Consider the following 18,811-nt stretch of genomic DNA (forward strand, 5'->3'; position numbering starts at 1 on the left):
GTGATGCTAGTTGAGGGCTAGTTTGTTGGCTAACGGCAATATATTTGGTTTGCTGTAAGGGGATGCTAACGTTACCATAACCTCAAAGAAACAAAGGAATATATTAGCTGCATGCTAACATGTTAGCGTAGCAGCATGGTGAGCTGGCTCTAGATCTGCTGCTCAGGGCGGACATGTTGCCTTTCGACAGCAGACTCACACTGGTCCAGTACCTTCTGTGTGTGTGTGTGTGTGCGTGCGTGCGTGCGTGTGCGTGTGTGTTTTTGTGTGTTTGTGAGTAAGTGAGCTGCATAACAACAGTGAATCAGGCCAGTTTCTGTGATGACCTTTTTGGCCTGGGGGTGGTTTGTGTTATATTTACTGAGTACGGCAGCCAGCAGGTGTTGTTTCTATATTATTAACCATGTTATTACCCAGTTATTAAAGTTATTAACACAACACATCTGACAGGGAAACACTGACTTATCAGTTTAGCGTCCTGTTTGTCAATGCTGCCTCGAACTGATGGGCCTATATTAAACTATCCACATATGGAGGACCAGACTTGACCAAAAAATGTTGTAGCTGGTCGTCCATGTCCTTGCATGGGTGTAGTATTTCATGCTAGCACGATAGCATACACTGGGTTGAGTGACTGTAGCTTAAAGCTAACGTGTTAAAGTGTTAGCATGGAGTACACGGGCTCAATCAGTTAGAGCAGAGAGCTGGAACTGAAATCTCAGTGTTTCTGTTTAGCGGTAGCACGGCTTAGATTGAGACCGATCAGAGCAGGTTGGGCTTGAAGCTGAAGCCACGCCCCTTCCGTTGCGAGGGGGCGTGGCCTGTGAAGCAGCAGGCACAGAAAGCTTGAATATCCGTCTTCTGTTTGAAATGTGAGAGTGGTCGTTTTACAGATTCGGTGTGTTGGACCAGTGACCTCTGTGAGTACTGCTGTGCACAGTGTTGTACTACCGGGAGTACTACGGCGTGGTACTGCTGTCAGTATTCTGGTTCTCCTCTAGTACGTTCAGTCATGTAGCATGTTGATGTTTCTGTCAGTACTCAGTCTGACCTCCAGGATGTGCTGCGACAGTTTGCATGCCGAGCAGAAGCTTCCAGGTGAAAGGTCTGTTTGCAGCCATGGCGGGGCGTTCCTGTTAGCATAAAGCTGCTAGCATGCTAACAAATAGGGCAGCAAATGAACCTAGATGATGTCTAGTGAAAGGTTTAGGGAAGCGGCTGTGAAACCCCTCTGATAAATCAGTGTACAGTGTTTCCTATGCGTTAATGGGCTCACTACCGCCCCCTGTGGTCGGAGGGCAGAAAACACTCGCTGCATGTTCGCTTGATGAGATGAGTTTGTTTCTCGGCCACAAGGAGCAACAGCGAGTCTGTTCCACACCCGAAAACAGACTAGTACTACTACTTTGTTTTGAAAACGCACGTTTGGTGAACTTCCTCCTGTGATAAAGAGCGGTACACAGCCTCCCTAAGGTTTTCACCAACATTTTACTTTAAATTCTACTTTGCATCATTTATAATCAGCACATAAAGGCTTAATTAATGGTTTGTAACCTGCTATAATGTAGTTGTAAAGAAATAAGGACATTTTAAGGTGTTAATTGATCTGTTCAATATCAATATTTATAACTGCTCCTGGTGTAAAGGCAGTTCATGAATGATCGATAACACAGCTGCCATATTATTATCATTATTAACTGTTTATACACATGTACAAATGATTCACAGGTGGGTTTAAAATGGCTTACAAATGTGTTTAAAAGTCATGAAAACATGTCGGAAAAAAATCTCGTCTCAAAGTCGCTCACTAGTTTTCATAAACAAATGGATTTTGTATTTATAAATGTATAAATACCTCATTAATTCACCATTTTTATGTGATTACAGGTGTGTCATACTGTGTTATGAATCATTCAGTGGGAAGTGAACACTTAAAATGTCCTTATACCTCTTTACAACTACTTAATAGAGTTATAAACACTTTATTAAGTGTTTGTGTGTTCATAAATGCTGAACAGGTGGAATTAAAACTGGTATTATCGGGTGTTTCTGCGAAGGGGACGCTCATGTTGCTCACTGGCTGTCGGCAGCTCCCACAGCGATCAGAACAATCAGATCAATGCCTGGCCGTGGCTGCAGTCACACCTCTCTGGCTTCCACAGTAACAGAGGCTGCGGCGGCGTTCGTCATTTCGTGCGACTTCTGGGACTGTGATTGTCGCTGGTTTCGTCACAGACCTTTGGCAGATCTGTGTGCATCAGAAGATGCAGGTTGAATGATGTTGCTGTCGGACGACGTCTAAAGGCAAAGATGTTTCTGGATGCGATTGTTGGACTTTCTGACAGCTTCTGTTGTCAGAAAGGAGGTTTTAGACGCTGTCAGATTATTCAACAAGCACCTTGTTTCAAGCATACAGAGGCCTTGACATCCATGCCAAATTTAGGCTGTTATAAGGCAAATTCTTTCACTTTAGCTAGCACTAGGCTAGCTGTTTCCCTCTGCTCCCAGTCTTTGTGCTAAGCTAGGCTAAATACATCCCGGACCTATCTCTGTACTTGACTCGGCTCCTGTAAAATGTCTCCTTAGATGAAGTGAAGTCGCTCTGACGTGACGACCGCCGCCGCAGCCAAATGCAAACTGAACTCATTCATTCACAACAAGAAGAAATTATTTTACATTACTGAAATAAATCTGCTTCTTTTTCTCTGTAATGGCATGATGACCAGTGAAATGTAAAAGAAACCAGTTCAGCCAGCGAGGCATCAAGTTAAAATCCCATTTCCGCTCGGCTGGATCCTCGCGTTTTCCCGCCGTCGGGAGTTTGAAACTGGTGTGAAAATGGCCTGAACTGGTTTCCTCAAGTACAGAAACCCACAGCAGCAGCGGGAGGTGGGGGAGGGGAGGGGGTAGGGGGGGTGAAGCCAAATGTAAAGTAAAAACTAAAAAGCCTTAAATGAATAAAAGTGGTGCAATTTTGTAACAGCAACCTGGGAAGTCGAGTCATTTTGGATTAGATGGAGAGAGGAAAGATCAATTTCTCCTTATATTCACTTTTGTATATATTAAACTATATGGTATATGGGTAGAATGTAAGAAATGTCATTATAAGATAGTAAAAATATAATTAACTGTAAATATAAATATCATTATTATAATTATCCTAACTCTGGACAGTGATGTCTTTAAATAGATTGTTTTTATTCAGTCCAAAACTAGTGGAAGAAGAAGTCTTCAGACCCTTTACGCATTCATAACCTTACTTAAGTCAGCTGTGTTGGAATTATCTGCAGAATACACATAAACTTGCGGTTGCGGTAAAATGTTGGTGTTTTCATATTATATCAGATGTTTGTGGATTAATATAATGTGTCCATGTTGCATTTCACTGCTGTAAATGTTTAAAGTTTATCTTATTTAAACTACAATCTCTGAAAAGTCGTAAAAGTTTTCACGAGCTCTCAAAAACAGCCTGTTTTCAGCTGATCCAGGAGGATTTTATTTGTTTATCTGCACAACAGAGCAGGAGAATGTTCTCAACACTTAAAGGAACACTTAATTTAAAAAAAAGTTGTCTTAAAAAAAGAAAAGAAATGGACTAAATTGATAATATAAATCAATCAGGAGAGGGGAAGCTCATTATTATTATTGAGTTATACAGATTTTCATTACAGCTGACGTCACTTGGCAACGTCACCCACCTTGCTGCCAACGCGCCTGCGCAAGACGCTGAGCTGCCATGGCAACGGCGGCAGCTTGCTCCTGTTACTGAGGCTGTGGAGAAGCGGAGCAGCTGGTTAGCATGCTGGTTAAGTTGCTCGGCTCGCTGCACGACACTAACCAGCTAGTTGAGAAAGTCAGACCTAGTGGCGAAGGGACGTCTCGCGGTGTTTTGTCCGCGGCGACAGCGTCATGACCGTCCGCTTCAAGGTGAGCAACAGGTGTGTTAGCATTAGCAACCGGCTAGCCGAGCACACTGATGCTAACCAGCGTAGCTAGCTGTTTTAGCTCGCTAAGTGCAACACATGTGAGCTGGAAGTGATGAAATGACAGTCAGATGTAGCTGTAGTGAACCTGTCCGGCCCCTCTGAACCGGACAGAGCCCGGCACGAGACTGCAGAGTCAGGATTAATGTGATGTAATCTGATGTAATCAGATAATCCGGCTAATCAATTTCAGATTGACTGAGTAAACACAACTGCAGCTACTAATAACATGACAACAAACTGGCGCTACATCAGAGCTACTCTGCATTTAATACCAGTTGTTAACATAGTGGTTGTTTTCTAATGTCTGCATTGATTATCATTTAGTTTCCCTGTTCTGATGGACATGTTAACTCAGTTATGACATTCAGGCTGCAACTATTGATTCTAATAACTGTTGATTGACCTCTTAGGTAATCAGTACATCAGAGAGTCTTATCACAGTTCCCAGAGTTTGACAGGATAGAAAAGAAGAAAAACACATTTGTGCAACAACTAAAGCTTCAAATCACAATTATTTTTTATTATTTATTCATCTGCCACACAAAGATCAATTGATGGACTCATTCTTTGGTCTGTAAAATGTCAGAATGTCCCTGAGCCAAGCTTGTTTTGTCCAACCAGCAGTCCAAACCTAAATGAAATAGTCATATTCCAGTGATGAGAAGCTGAGAAAAGCAGCAAATGTCCCCACTGGAAGCCACAACCAGTGAATTCTTTCTGTTTTTCCTGTTAAATGACTTTAATTTATTATCACATTTACTTACTACTCCAATCAATTCAGCACCAGTCACATCATGTGGTCTGACATTTAATCTCATCATTTTGTTTTAGTGTAAGAGTGAATATCAGAAGAGCTACAGGGCTCCCCGCTCCAGAAGTGTGTCTCCTCAGCGGTGCGCCCTGTTGGCCGGCCTGCGCTCAGACCAGATGGGTAAGAGCCCTGATATGAGCCCTGATATGGAGTTCTGTCTCTGACGTCAAGTAGCTTAAAGTCTGAGACAAGATTTGAGACACTTGACACTTCATGGTATAAAATCCCAGAACGCCAGGACTCATGTGAAAATATGAAACATCACAGACTTTGGTCACTATTCTTCTGAAAGTCTAAACTCGCCGCTTGTCTCTTCCTCTCAGGCGTCAGCAGAGAACCAGGTCTGCAGCGTCGGAGGATGCTCAGCTCTGGAGGTCTGGCTCGGTCCTGCGGCTCCCTGCTGTGTCCGCCGGATCCACAGCTCTGCCTCCCTGAGCCGACTCCCCGTGTGCACAGAACAGCGCCCCCTGCTGGTAGGATGTCTCCATAACAAGACTCTCCTCAGACAGACTTTAGAGTAAAAACACACAACAACACAGCAAACCTGTTAAAGTATGGCGGCAATTTTCGGACGGTTCAGAGCTTCTCTGGCTTCACCGTCCGGCTAAATATTGATCCCACGAGTCTGTTTAGTCTCAGCTGTGCTTTGAGCTTAGTTAGGATGTGAACATGCTCGTTTTTACTGTCGACCTACATTAGTGTGATATTGTAAATGTGTCATATCTAATGTTAGCAAGAGAAGCTGCCTGTTACCATGTTAGTATGCTAATGTTAGCATGTTAGCATCCTATGCAAGCTAATAAAGTGTTCCTCAACTGTTCTTCCATCCACGTCTTCATCAAAAGCCTCCAGGAGTCGCTCAGCCCCCAGGAAGGAGTCCTCCCTCGAGCCAAATCCTCCAACACCTCCTGAAGCCCGAGCAGACCCCGAATCTCCGGTGGAGCCTGAGACACCGGCAAGACGACGGCCTGCTACAAACTGGGAACCTTCAGCGGGACGACGGCCTGCTACAAACTGGGAACCTTCAGCGGGACGACGGCCTGCTGCAAACTGGGAACCTTCAGCGGGACGACGGCCTGCTGCTGACCGAGAACCTTCAGCAGGACGACGGCCTGCTGCTGACCGAGAACCTTCAGCAGGACGACGGCCTGCTGCTGACCGGGAACCTTCAGCGGGACGACGGCCTGCTGCTGACCGGGAACCTTCAGCGGGACGACGGCCTGCTCCAGATCCGGGACCATCAGTAGAACCAGGAGCTGCTGGAAAATCTGGTAAAAATACTTCATCTTACATCCTACAGCTGCGTCTGTCTTTAGACCCCTGATGATTCTACGCTGTTTCATTTTGCGGTTCGTCCTCTTATTGTCCAAAATGCTGTTTTTCAGTCTCCTCGGCGAAGCCCCACCCCTCCAAGCCTGACAGCCAACCACAGCTCAGCCGCCCTTTGACAGCAGCGCCTGATGGACGGCAGCTCTCGGCCGATGACGTGAGCCAAAATGTGGTTATGTTACCGCCTCCACCGCGTGTCTCTCTAACACGATCTTCGTTGTAGTTTGAACTAACAGCGTCGCTGCCGTCCCATGTTGCAGGTCCAGCATGCTTTGCGGTGGCGGGCGGGGCTGAGGTCAGGAGGTCAAAGGTTAGGAAGCCCGAGGTCAGAGTACCACAGACAGTTCAGCAGGAAGAAGCCTGCAGCTGCTGCTTCACCCATACTGACCGCAGAGCAGGTACAGTACAAACACTACATATCTAATAAGTACAAACACTACATATCTAATAAGTACTAATACTACATCCATGTAAAATGTAGTAGGAGTGAGCAGAGTGCAGTTTAAATAGCTGTAGCTCAGCTGTGTGTCCACCAGGGGGAGCCACACTGTCTGTTTACTGGTTCAGAGTTACTGATGAGTTCACTGGCTGATAATTATTGATTAACTGGTCATTCTATTGATGAGGTTTAACACAACTACCGAGTTGTTCAGTCAGTCTGTGGCGACTTCGCTGCGCTTTGATTTCATTGATTGGTGTGTAAGTGGTGCTGCTGCTGACCTTTGACCCTCCCACCACCCATGCAGGTGCTCCACACCAGCGGCAGGTGTGTGCAGCCCTTGAAGGCGAACCCTGTTTCCGTGGAAACCGAGTACCAGCGGAGCTTCCAGGGTCTGGCTCCGCCCACCGAGCCCCGCCTTCAGAAACACCTGGAACACCAGAGGGTCCCCCTGTTCCACACACACGTGGTACACACACACACACACACACACACACTCCTCAAACTTACTTTAATGCAAAATCATTTTAATGCCTCACTTTCTATTTCTACTGTTTCCATTTGAACAGTTTTATACACATGTTCTAAAACACACCTGAGCTCTATTGCAACTTTCAACTGCTTGGAGAAAGGAATTTAAAATGTCTGCCTATTAATAAACCCTAGTTATCATTATTATTATTATTATTATTATAATAATGTTGTTAAACACACTGTGACATTAAATTAACTGACGTTGAATCTTGCTAGCATAACGTTAGCTTTCTGGCTAACAGCTGAGCGGATTAAAAAATATCTCCGGTTGCCACGTCGTATCTGTGGTCCATCCTATTTTCTGGAGAAGTGACCAACGTTGTCATTGCATGAGAACATAATGGGATGGTAATGATTATTCCAGGCATTAGTCATGACTTTGACCAGGGACCATGACATAAGCAGAATAAAGCCCAATAAGGTGTCCGTTAGCAGGAATGAATGGATGACGTGGCGGCAGAGAGCCGTTACTTCCTGATAACAGACACCTCGACAGGCAGACAGCATGATGATCCCGTTGTTCCTGCAGTAATTCTTCTTCACAAAAAAAGGCCCCGACTGAGCGTTTCTCATCTCCAGACCAACAGAAAGAGGATGGAGGTGTCAGCGAAGAAGCCCCGCCCCAAACAGGACGCCCCTCAGAAAGAGGACGCCACGCCTCCTCCTCCTCCAGCGCAGAGACGACACAGGTGTGTTTCAGTGTGCGTCTCTGTGTGTGTGCTGTCGTGCATCGTGACTTCATTACGTTCACGAAGTCGTCTGTCTGTCTGACAGGATGTTGACAGAGTATGAGTCCAGCTTTCGTTCTCCCCTCTACAGGATCCGGGAGGAGGGCGGAGCCGCGGGTCGCGACGGCCCCCAGGTCAGGCTTTAGTCTTCTTAAGCACGCATCATAACGGGGGGGGGCGGCGTCAGTTAGCCTTTATTATTGGACTCAGTCATCCAGCTGCAGGTCAGACTGTTGGTCATAATTAGCCTAGCTTAGCATAAAGGCTAGAAGCAGGGGGAAACTGCTAGCTTAGCACCATTACAGAGAAAAAACGTTAACCAAAAACTGTCTTCAGTATTGTAGTTGTGTGTTCAGCTGGGTTTAGTTAACAGAGGCTCTGTTCATCCCTGTGAAAGCTGCTCAGTGACGCATGAAGACAAAAAAGTTCGACTTCCAGGGCATAAAAGTACCCGAGTTGCTGCATCGTTGGGCCCATAGATCACGGCGTAGAAGCGTCTTGTGCCTGCCGAGCCAGCTAACTTCCTGTTAGCTTCCTCTGCTAGTTTGAATAAGGACAATATGATTTAATCGTGTTGCTCTTCTAGACTTTCCAAATGTTATCGGACTGAGTGGATCAAATTCTGATGGTGAAGTGAGTCACTCTGCGGGGATGTGACTCAAAAAATTTATCCGCTGATCTAAATATGTCTCTTTCACAATGTGAGTCTGTGGAAAAACAGTGTTTCTCAGCCCAACAGCTGTAATCACACGGTGTCACCACTATGTCAAATTGGCTTCAAAGCCTGGCGCACGTCCTGGGGGGTTGGGTGAGACGCTAAGGATTTATGCTCTTAATTCAAGGCTTTTTAAGCTGTAGTCTGGTGTAGGAATTCATAGGAAAAATGCCAGGACACAAGACATATAAAAGAGGCTCTTCGGACGCTAAAAGAGTCAATTCATCCCTGAAAAATGTGACAAATGTGACTCAAAAGCGAACATTTCAGTTGTAGGAGCGTCGTCAGCACGATGCGTTGGTCTTCCTCGTCAAACTGTGTGACTGCTGAAGGCGTAAATCTTAAAAACACCTCACAAACTTATAGTTCCTTAAACAGCTGGGCACTTAAAGACCAAACAGGTGGATTAATCGAGGAAAAACAATCAGCAGAGTGATCAATAATGACAGTGGGTAATAGCTGCAGCCCTTTTAGCAACAAATCCAATGAAAAGCAATGAAAGTTAGCGATGAGTGTGTAGATTTAAGCTCCATGGAGCAAGTGTCAGTGGCATGTTTACTACTCAGAGACGGTTGATCTGAGTGATCACTACAATCAGTTTCATTGATGTGGTAGTCGTGGGGTGGGTGGGCGGGGGGATTTGCGCAGCGCCTGACGCAGTGCTTGACTGCTAGCTAAACTGTGTGTTTGTGTTGCGGATGGAAAACCAGAGTGCTGAGTGTCAGCAGTAAAACCACAGAGCTTCATTTCAGGGAAACAACACAGTGTTTGTCTCACACACACTCACACACACACAGGTACGTTCCAGTGTGGCTGAGGAGGGGGGCAGCTGCTTTTGCAACATGAAGCACTTTTCCCCTTTTCTACCTGAAATGCACAGATTTCAGCTGACACCAGTTCAGCGAAGATGACATCAAACGACGTGAAGTACATTCCCTAAAGCTGTGCAGGGAAACCGCTCTTACAACTGTTACTGTCACTTTTTTGGTCTTAGCATTCAAAGACAAAAACAAGAGTGAGTGAAATCTTATGTTCTTCCAGCTTTGTGGCAACAGTTCGTGTTCCTGTTTCAACATGACGAAGACGGCTCCTCAAACGGCTCGTTTTCACAGTTTGGTGTGGAAGAACTTAAAGGATAACTTCAATATCTTCAAACCTGGGCCCTGTTTTTAGATATGTTGGGTTCAAAATGACCGGATCACCTCAGCATGTGGGGAAAGAGCTAGAACTGCTGCAGATGCACCTGATCAAAGTTTGTCTGACAGCGTTAAGGATCCCTACAGAGATAGACCTGGAGGATCCTTTTCCATTAACAAGAAACAGCTGTTATATCGCGCTCTTCAAAGCCACCAGACTCCATTGACAAAAACAGCAATTTTACATAGGAATTTCTGGTCTACTGCTGCCTCGATTTAGTTTTGTTTGTGCCATTGTGAGACTTTGTGTGTGTTTTAAAGGGTTAGTTCGGATCCAACACAACAACACAACACAAACAAACGAATGGATGGATGCAGCAGTAGACCAGACACTCACATGTTCTGCAAGGTAAAATTACTGTTTTTGCCAATGGAGTCTGGTGGGTTTGAATGGAGCGATACAACAGCCGTTTGTGCTGCGGCATCTCTTTATTTCACATGATTAAAAACAAACTAAATGAAGAAATTCAATGAACCTGAGCCGGAGATCTATGAATCTGTGGGTGATGTGTAACCGTCCAGTTAACTTTCCATCCCTGCGGTGAGTCTGGCGTGTGAAGGGTTTCAGTGTGTGGAGGGAAGCTGTCAGCTGACGTCAGGTGCTACCTGTTCTGAGGAAATAAACCTTTGCAGACTCACAGCTGCTGTCACTTAGCAGGGTGACAGCTGGTGGAGAGATGTGCAGCATCAGGCTTACGGTTCGTCTTGGGGTTGAGGTTTAGGTTTAGAGACACTGAGGTTAGCTTTGAAAACAGGGCCGGGGGTTATCCAGGGTTTGGACTGGGGTCAGGGTCCGGTTACCGTTTACCAGAATCTACAGCCTGCGATTTTTCAAAAGCTGCAACTCAAACAAATTACATTTGACTAATTTTGATACAGTCTTGCCCTCTTACTACCCATTTACTGTTTCGTTTGTGAACTGCATCACTTGCAACGCCAACATGATTCCTACACATTCACATCCTCCTTTGCTCTACTTCTGTTTCGCTTTTCGACATTTACATACGTTTTCGACTTCTCAACAGAGAAGTTTTGAAAAACAGTGTCATCATGTGTTCATAACGCAGCAGCTAAACATTTCTGTTTGTGGCCGTCGTGTTGCTGCTTTCTAAACAATCCACAGCGATTGTCGGGTTCATGAAGTACCAGCATGTCTGTCAGCTTTGGAATATATTGGTTAGGGCTGCAGCTGAGGACCAGTTAATGTCACTGGTAGTCTGTAGAGCACTAGAGGAAAGGTCAGGACGAACCGACCTCTGGAAACCATGAATATCTAAAGTAAAGTATGCCGAATGAACTGTGAGCAGCTCCTGGCTGCAATGTGACCACAAACGTTTAGACAGTTATCAGGGGATTTCTTTGATAGTGAAGAAAACATAAAAGCATGACGGTTCTCAGGCAAGTTCTGCAGTTATAGACGTCTTATTTCTATGATTTCCGAACGGATTTCATTGGATCGGACATCTGAGCTTTATTTTTGTTTTGTTTTTATTTAATCTTTATTTAACCAGGCATTGAGATTAATATCTGTTTTGCAAAAAATACCTTGAAACAAGCAACATTCAGAAAAGCACAAACAAGAAATCAACAAAGACAGCAGGTAATAAGGTTTTAAAATAAAATTTTAATTAGTACCTGATCTCTAAAGTTAGGTTGGCACTGGATCGAGTACTGAAATGAGTGGATTTAACGTGAGGGGAATGTTTCTTCTCGTCCATCAAACCTTCTGGTACAGTGATGAATCCTAAATTTGTCATTTGGGATAAAAACGTAATTCACTGTGATACAGAGGGTTTAACTGCTGAAGAGTTGATGGGGCTGCATGGCAATACAGAAAAAGGTTGATTGCATAGTTTTACGATTGGATGCAGACAGACAACCTTTAGTTCTACACAGGAAACCCAGTTTGATATGTAATTTTTGAGCCTTGAATGGCTGTCAAGCCAAATTCCTAAATATCCGTGTGACTCAGTAAAAGCAATATGGGTGCCATTTAAAGTTTGAATGGCCGGACATTCAGAGTCAATGGAGGAGGTGGAGAATAACCTGTCTGTGATTAACAAGTGCTGCCTGGAAAGAATGAAAATGCAGACTAAAGAGTAGTCGGGGTCTGGTCTGGGCTGGGGTGGAGTCTGACGTATATAAAATGGTGTCATCAGCGTAAAAATGCACTTTAAAGTAATGGTGAGGAGGAATTATGTTATAATGTTGTTATTGTTCATGCATAATGTGAACAGCTATGGATAGATACTGATATCCTCTGAACATGTAGGATGCCCTGAATCTAAAAATATGTGTATCACATCTGTGTGTACAGGTTTGACTGAGTTTTTCTTTGCACCTTGGACTGTGTTGGTAAAAAAAAGGGTGAAACACCTCCTGTGTGTTCCCGTCCAGATGAAGGAGTTGAGGGAGCTGAGGCAGCAGGCGCTAGCGTACCGCCGCCGAGCCTGGGGAGCTAATTTCTCCAGAGATCACCTGAGCCAGCTGCTGTCCGAACACAACGCTCTGTGGGAGCCGACAGACACCACGGCCACCGACCCGCCCACCCCCCGCCTGACCTTCGACCTCTGCGACGATCCAGATGGCCGCTGCTGTTCCCACGTGGAGGCCCTGGACCTGGCCAGGTGAGAGACGCAGCGGGCGGAGAGAGCGTCGCCTGAAAACCTTTTTTTGAGCTCGTTTCCTGATTGTCTGTCCTTGTTTTCAGCCGCTCCAGTAGCTGCAGTAAGAGGTCTTCTGTGATGGGCTCGGGGGAAATACACCCATCAAACAGAAACACAGGAATTAAAGCACCTCCGAGTCCCTCTGCAGAGAGGCGCATGGCTTGGGGAGAAGAAAAAGAAGAAGAAGAAGAAGAAAATACAGATGAGTATGTGTCTCATCTCACTTTAATGCATTAATCTACTTTACGTAATTTAAAGGGTGTTTATAACCCGGGTTTATCCTGTTTTATGTATGTGTTATCTCACTTAAAGGGATAGTTATGGCTTTTTGAAGTGTGGCTGTATGAGACATTTAGACATTTCTCCTTAGTCAGCGTGTTACCTACAAAAGATGGCAGTCAGCATGTTTCCAGTTTGGAGAACCAGACAGGCACAGATAATAAGCAATGTACTGCTGTGGAGGAGGCAGAAAAGGGCCCACCTACAAAACAACAATATCATTTTAAGTGTACGCTATGTTTAGAATATTTACTGCATCAGATGGCCCTTTCAGATGGGGAACTGTAGCCGTTACGTTACTCTCTTCAAGGTCACCAGACTCCATTGACAAAAACAGTAATTTTACCTTGCAGCAGACAGGAGCTGGTTGGTCCAATTGCTGTCACTTTGGTGTTTTAACACATTAGTTCAGATCTGAATTAATTCTTACTAATACGCCAAAGTCGTACAATAACACAAACAAACTAGCCAAATGAGGCAGCAACTGGACCAGCGGCTTCCGTCTTCTACGAGGTAAAATTACTGTTTTTGTTAAAGGAACCTGGTGGCTTGGAAGAGATTGACATTGACACTTAAACTGAGATTGACGTTTTTTAGATGGGCGTTTTTTAAGTGGGTTAAAATCCGTTTTCCTGCTTGGCGTCTGTGTCGACACAGGGTATTGTGCTTCTAATCAAATTTTTTAAATTTAGTATTTAGAAAGTCTCACACTCCTCACATAGACGAGAACATATTTCTGGTAGACAGACATCAAGAAAAAATTTTTTTCAGTTCAAAACATTTGAAAGTGAGTTATTCTGCCAAAGTCAGATCAAAGCTTCTCTGCAGCCGCACACTGGTTTCTCAGGAACTGATGCTGTGTGTGTGTGTGTGTGTGTGTGTGTGTGTGTGTGTGTGTGTGTGTGTGTGTGTGTGTGTGTGTGTGTGTGTGTGTGTGTGTGTGTGTGTGTGTGTGTGTGTGTGTGTGTGTGTGTGTGTGTGTGTGTGTGTGTGTGTGTGTGTGTGTGAAGGGAGGAGGGAAGGTTACCGACTCCGAGGCTGAAGCTGCTGCCGGTTCAGAGAACTCACCATGACCTCACCACACCTGCCACCGGTATTGACTCACACACACACACACATACTTGTATTTCTATCTTTGTGAGGTCCCTCATGTAGATATAGCATTCCCTTACCTTAACTCTAACCTAAATATAGCTCTGACCTTAACCTGAAAACCAAATCTTAACCTTAAAACAACCCTTTGGACGTGTGATTGGACTGGCCAAAATGTCCTCACTGTGCTGGTGAAGTACGTGTTCTGGTCCTCACTGTGTAACAAGTACTAGAACACACACACACCCTAAACTGCATCCTAACCTGGAGTCAGACCGACCTAAATGTCCTCACTTCATGGTCCAAAACTCAAATTGGACACACAGAGGTGCAGGAAGTGCTAAAACCAAACTGTAAAAATAAAAGTCTGAGAGTATAATAATATAGTTAAAGTAATTAAATTGTCCCCCTGTGACTTTTATATATTCTATTATTAGATTATTGTTGGTTGAGGTGAAGCTAATTTTGAACTATTCATCTGCTGATTATTTTCTCCATCGATCCATTTATTATCTATTATACTCACAGAGTGACGCCTTCACAGGTCCTGTTTTGTCCCATCGGCAGCACAAACCGCAAAATTATTAAGTCAATTTTGCTTTGAAAATAACTTAAACTAATAGATTAATTGACTAATTGTTTAACCTCAAACTTTATATACTGTTTGGTAGTTTAATTTTTCACATAATATCATGAAATCATACTTGTATTGAAATGAAAATAAGATATTTCCCTCTGAAATGTAGCAGATGAAGTCAGTGTCCTGAAATGGGGACAGTAATAAAGCACAGATACCAGTGGTGACCTCTACCTGTCCTCCAGGTGGCGCTATGCTAGTGGGAAAACTGAGGAGCAGTGATGAATCTTCTCTGTACAAGCAGGTAAAACAATAAACAACCATCGTGTAGTTTATTCTATTGTATTATATCATGAAACTGAGGTGACTGGTTTTGTGTTCAGAGGTGTGGGTCAGCCGTTTCCGTGGCAGCGGGGGCGGAGGCGGCGCCCAACGAGCCGCTCAAACAGATGGAGGCGTGGCTAGATACTAGCCCCGCCCCCAACTCCGTATATGGCCCCTCCCCCGACCACAAACCGTCCGTCAGTCCTCCCTCCAAACCAATCAGGACGAAGCCGCCGCCGCCATCGCCGCTGTCCCCTGCGTCCCTGCACCCGCTGGTCCCGCCCCCACACTGCATCCAGGGCACCCTGAGGCACCCCGACTTCCAGCACAACGGTGAGCGTCTGTAGAGTTTGATTATTGATTAATGCCGCTGTGATGCTTACGATTAATCAAGTGATTGTCTGGTCTAAATATGTAATAATAATAATAATAATGACAAAATCAAATATCACATAAAAACATAGTAAACAAATAAAACAGGTAAAAGTCAAAAACACATAAAAAGTAGAAACAGTTTCCCAAAGACAAAATGATGTTTCACATTCTTACCTAAAAAAACAATAAGTTACTAAAATAGTTGCCGACAGTTTATTGATAATGAATCGATGATTTTTCTGATCAGCTCTGATGGTTATTTTTACCTTTTTCTAGATGCATATCAATAGTAACACACATTAATGATAATAATACATCAATGATATCAATTAGTGTTAAGTTAGAAATTGATTAAAATCTGCAGGTTGTGCTTTTAGAGTTTCATTAAAATGTAGAAACAACTGATTCTGATTTTATTTAAAGAAAAAACTATATTTTGTTTAAATCTGATCAAAAATCTAAAATTCTCAATTAACTTGACAGAAGAACACATTTTAATATTTAAATGTTTTTATGATAGGAAACAGATATCTGCCCTGAACACTGATTAGATTCTGTTAAACAGAATGAATGAATGAATACACACACACACACACACACACACACACACACACACACACAGGGATTCTCCCTCTTTCTTCACTTCCTCCTCATCTTCTTTTCATCCAGTTTTCTCAACAGATCAGGTTTCATATTCAACCAGGAAAAGCAGATTTCACTGCACGCTGCGTCGTGGGTCATCAGGGTTTTCCAATAATGACCCTTTGTATCCACCTCTTTAACATTTTCTGGGCATTATTGTTAAAACGCTTTAAAATCCCCCATTCTCTGTATTAAAGAGTAATTTCTCCATTCACCAGACTCCATTCACAAAAACAGTAATTTTACGCCACAGATCGCTGGAGTTGCTGGTCTACTGCTGCAGCAATCTGTTAGTTTGTTTGTGTTACTGTGTGGTTTGGGTGTTTCAAAGGTTCAGTTTGTATTCAAAAGAATATTTGCGTAACAAACGATACCACAAACAAACTAACCCCTTGAGGCAGCAGCAGACCAGCAACTACAGCGCTCTGTGAGCTAAAATCCCTGTTTTAGTGAATGGAGTCTGGTGTGTGTGCAGAGAGCGATATAACGGCTGTTTGTGGTTAAACCAAAAGGATCTTCCAGGTCTCTCTCTGTAGGGATCCTTTCCATGATGCTGTCACACACTTAGAATAACACTCTGAGCCTGTCAGTGGATCAAACAAGCTCTTTTAGTGGATCTACTGTGATCAGGTGCAAACAGGGCCCAGGATTAAAAACACTATTTTTATTAAGTCTCTTTGGATTTCCAGAAAATTGACGACTTCATGCTGTATATATCTACATCGTGATCATGATAGAATGACATATAATGTGATTTTATCTGTATCAAACGCCCCTCTGAGTGACGGTAGTGTGCTGCTGATCAATATTGTGCACGTTATTGATAATCCTGTACCTGTGCGTCCTCAGGTGATTTGGGTTTGAGGTCCAGGGAGCTGCAGGGTTCAGGAGGCTGCGGCTCCGACGAAGGTGAACATTTAAAAACTTTAACTTCTGTTATGAATTTTCATTAAAAGAATAAAATAATATAACTATCTATCCTCCTGTTGCCTAGACGACCGGCTGTCAGTGATGTCGTGGCGCTCAGCGGCGTCCTGCTCCATAGCGTCCGCCGTGCTGGAGCGCGCTCAGAAGAGACGGGAGAACTTCTGGGGGAAGAGATGACCTCTGACCCCGGCCGGGACACTGCTGTTGCTATGGAAACTAGCGTGCTGTTCGTAGAAGCTTCAGTTGTCAGTAGGGAAATAATGTGTTTTTACAGATTTTAAGTGATTAATTTTAATAGTGAGAATCATGTATTTTTATAGATTAATTTATGGCGCTGATGTTTTTCTAAGTGTAGTGATTATGTGCATGTAGTAAACATGTTGTTAAACAAGTCATAAAAGTGACATAAACACCAACTCTGTTATTTTTATTCTTATTTTATGCTTATTTTAAACCATAAAAACTGAGTTCAAGTTAGTGTGAAAACCTCAAAATCTTTAATTCCTCTTGAAGTTGAGCCTCGAACTCTTTAATGTGAGCTGCTGTTTGGAGCTTTGAAGGCTAAATCACACCGGGAGCGTCTGTGTCGCCTTTCAGGAGCTTCCCAGAAGCGTCTCGGCGCTTTTGGTCTGCTTCCGACGGACGGATGAGGTGTGGATTTCAAAATAAAAGCCCCCCCCTGCAGACTTTCAATCGTATATTCCACCACTACATCAATATTATCTTATAATCAGTGGCACCAGGTGGGAGGTCAGCCGGTCAGAGGGTTTTTAGCACCAGAGGTTCATCTTGGATGTGGAGAAACACTTTGACTGTCTGTAGCTGCAGCACAACAAAGCAGGAAATACATCCAAGACACATTTAAAGCAGACAGAGGAAGAAACGCAGCCTCCTGGTGGGATTTGGAGGTGACAAAGTTCAGAGGAAATACTTTCCACGTGTTTTACTCTGTTGTACCTCCAGCAGCTCCAGCTTGGAGTTGCTGTAAACAGGTGCAGTTGATGCAGCACCAGACTCCATTGAAAAAACCCAGTAATTTTACACTTCTCAGCGTGGGGGCAAAAACAAACCACAAGAATTTTGCTCCCACAGTCACAGCGGCTTTAACTGGATGTAAACACACCCAACAACTTTATTCATTTCAGTTACATGCAGGATAATTAACTACAGAATAATTAACCATGATAATTGCTATAAAAAGATATAAAAACATGCAAAAGCTTTTACTGTGGAGTTAAAATATCAAAATATAAATGTAAATATATATATATATATGTGTGTAATGATCATAATTAAAGATGCTACGAAAGAAATAACCAGGAAATAATAAAACAACAAAGAAAAACCACAAATAGCAGAAATATTAAAACAATTCTGAGCAAAACTCTCATAATGTTTGACTTGTTGATCGTAATTAATTTCAAAGTGACTAAAGAGGAATAAAAAGGAGAAAGGAAAAGAAAATGGAAATACTCGAGTAAATCCAGTTTTATTGCGTCGGAAATTCACAACAAAGTTCCTCAAACTATTTTTCCTTTCTTTAAATATTTCTCTACGTCAGAGGAACAAACAGCAACATCATCTTTTCCTCCGGACGGAGAGTCCAGGTAACCTGGCAACGCCATACGTGCTGTTTAAACACCATACAGACACACACACACACACGGCGGCAGCCAGGTATGAAGTGATGGTCCAGCTGACTGTGAATTCCCCACACAAACACATAGCGGCCAGAGCAAACAATGTAAAGCTGTGGGCGTTGGCTCCCCTGTGATTTCATCATAATAAGTCCAGTTCTAAAGTTTCAAAGGAAGAGTGACAACACGTGAAACACAACGTGAGAGGGTAAAAGTGACACAGTTATTCTGCTTAAATCCTTCAATGCTCTTAAATTGTGTCATAATAGTTATAAAATAGAAAAATGACTCCTTGCTTCAGACCAGGATCCCCCCTCCCCTCAAAGATGCCCTTCTAACGAAGAAGCCACCAGACTCCATTGAAAAAAAACCCAATAGTTTTAGCTTGCAGCACACAGGAGCTGCTGGTCAACCACCTGCTCTGGTGGTTGTTTTCTGTGACTTTGGTGTTTTAATGGAATAGTTTGGATCCAACACAATATTTGTGTAGCATGAAATAAAGCAAACAAACTCACAGATTGGGGCAGCAGTAGACCAGCAGCTCCTGTGTTCTG

The 18,811-nt window shown here is 43.6% G+C and overlaps 1 protein-coding gene across 1 annotated transcript; it reads left to right on the forward strand.

The window, feature by feature from the left end:
* The first annotated feature begins 3,875 nt into the window (after positions 1 to 3,875).
* On the forward strand, positions 3,876 to 16,946 carry mdm1 (Mdm1 nuclear protein). The gene is made up of 17 exons (XM_070854113.1): positions 3,876 to 3,927; positions 4,818 to 4,917; positions 5,121 to 5,270; positions 5,643 to 5,750; positions 6,003 to 6,068; positions 6,183 to 6,283; positions 6,387 to 6,524; positions 6,873 to 7,034; positions 7,679 to 7,788; positions 7,919 to 7,961; positions 12,136 to 12,365; positions 12,449 to 12,610; positions 13,694 to 13,776; positions 14,598 to 14,656; positions 14,736 to 15,009; positions 16,543 to 16,602; positions 16,688 to 16,946. Exons 1-17 carry the CDS (start codon positions 3,910 to 3,912, stop codon positions 16,795 to 16,797), a joined length of 1,974 nt encoding a protein of 657 aa, XP_070710214.1. The 5' UTR covers positions 3,876 to 3,909; the 3' UTR covers positions 16,798 to 16,946.
* Positions 16,947 to 18,811: the final 1,865 nt, after the last annotated feature.

The sequence above is a fragment of the Pempheris klunzingeri genome, chromosome 22 (assembly GCF_042242105.1).
Source record: "Pempheris klunzingeri isolate RE-2024b chromosome 22, fPemKlu1.hap1, whole genome shotgun sequence".
Lineage (NCBI taxonomy): Eukaryota > Metazoa > Chordata > Actinopteri > Acropomatiformes > Pempheridae > Pempheris > Pempheris klunzingeri.

Excerpts from the sequence above, each read along its gene's own strand:
- mdm1 (XM_070854113.1), top strand. Across the intron at positions 5,751-6,002 it reads TCCGGTGGAGCCTGAGACAC|CAGCGGGACGACGGCCTGCT; the intron begins CGGCAAGACGAC and ends ACCGGGAACCTT. Across the intron at positions 7,789-7,918 it reads CCAGCGCAGAGACGACACAG|GATCCGGGAGGAGGGCGGAG; the intron begins GTGTGTTTCAGT and ends TCCCCTCTACAG.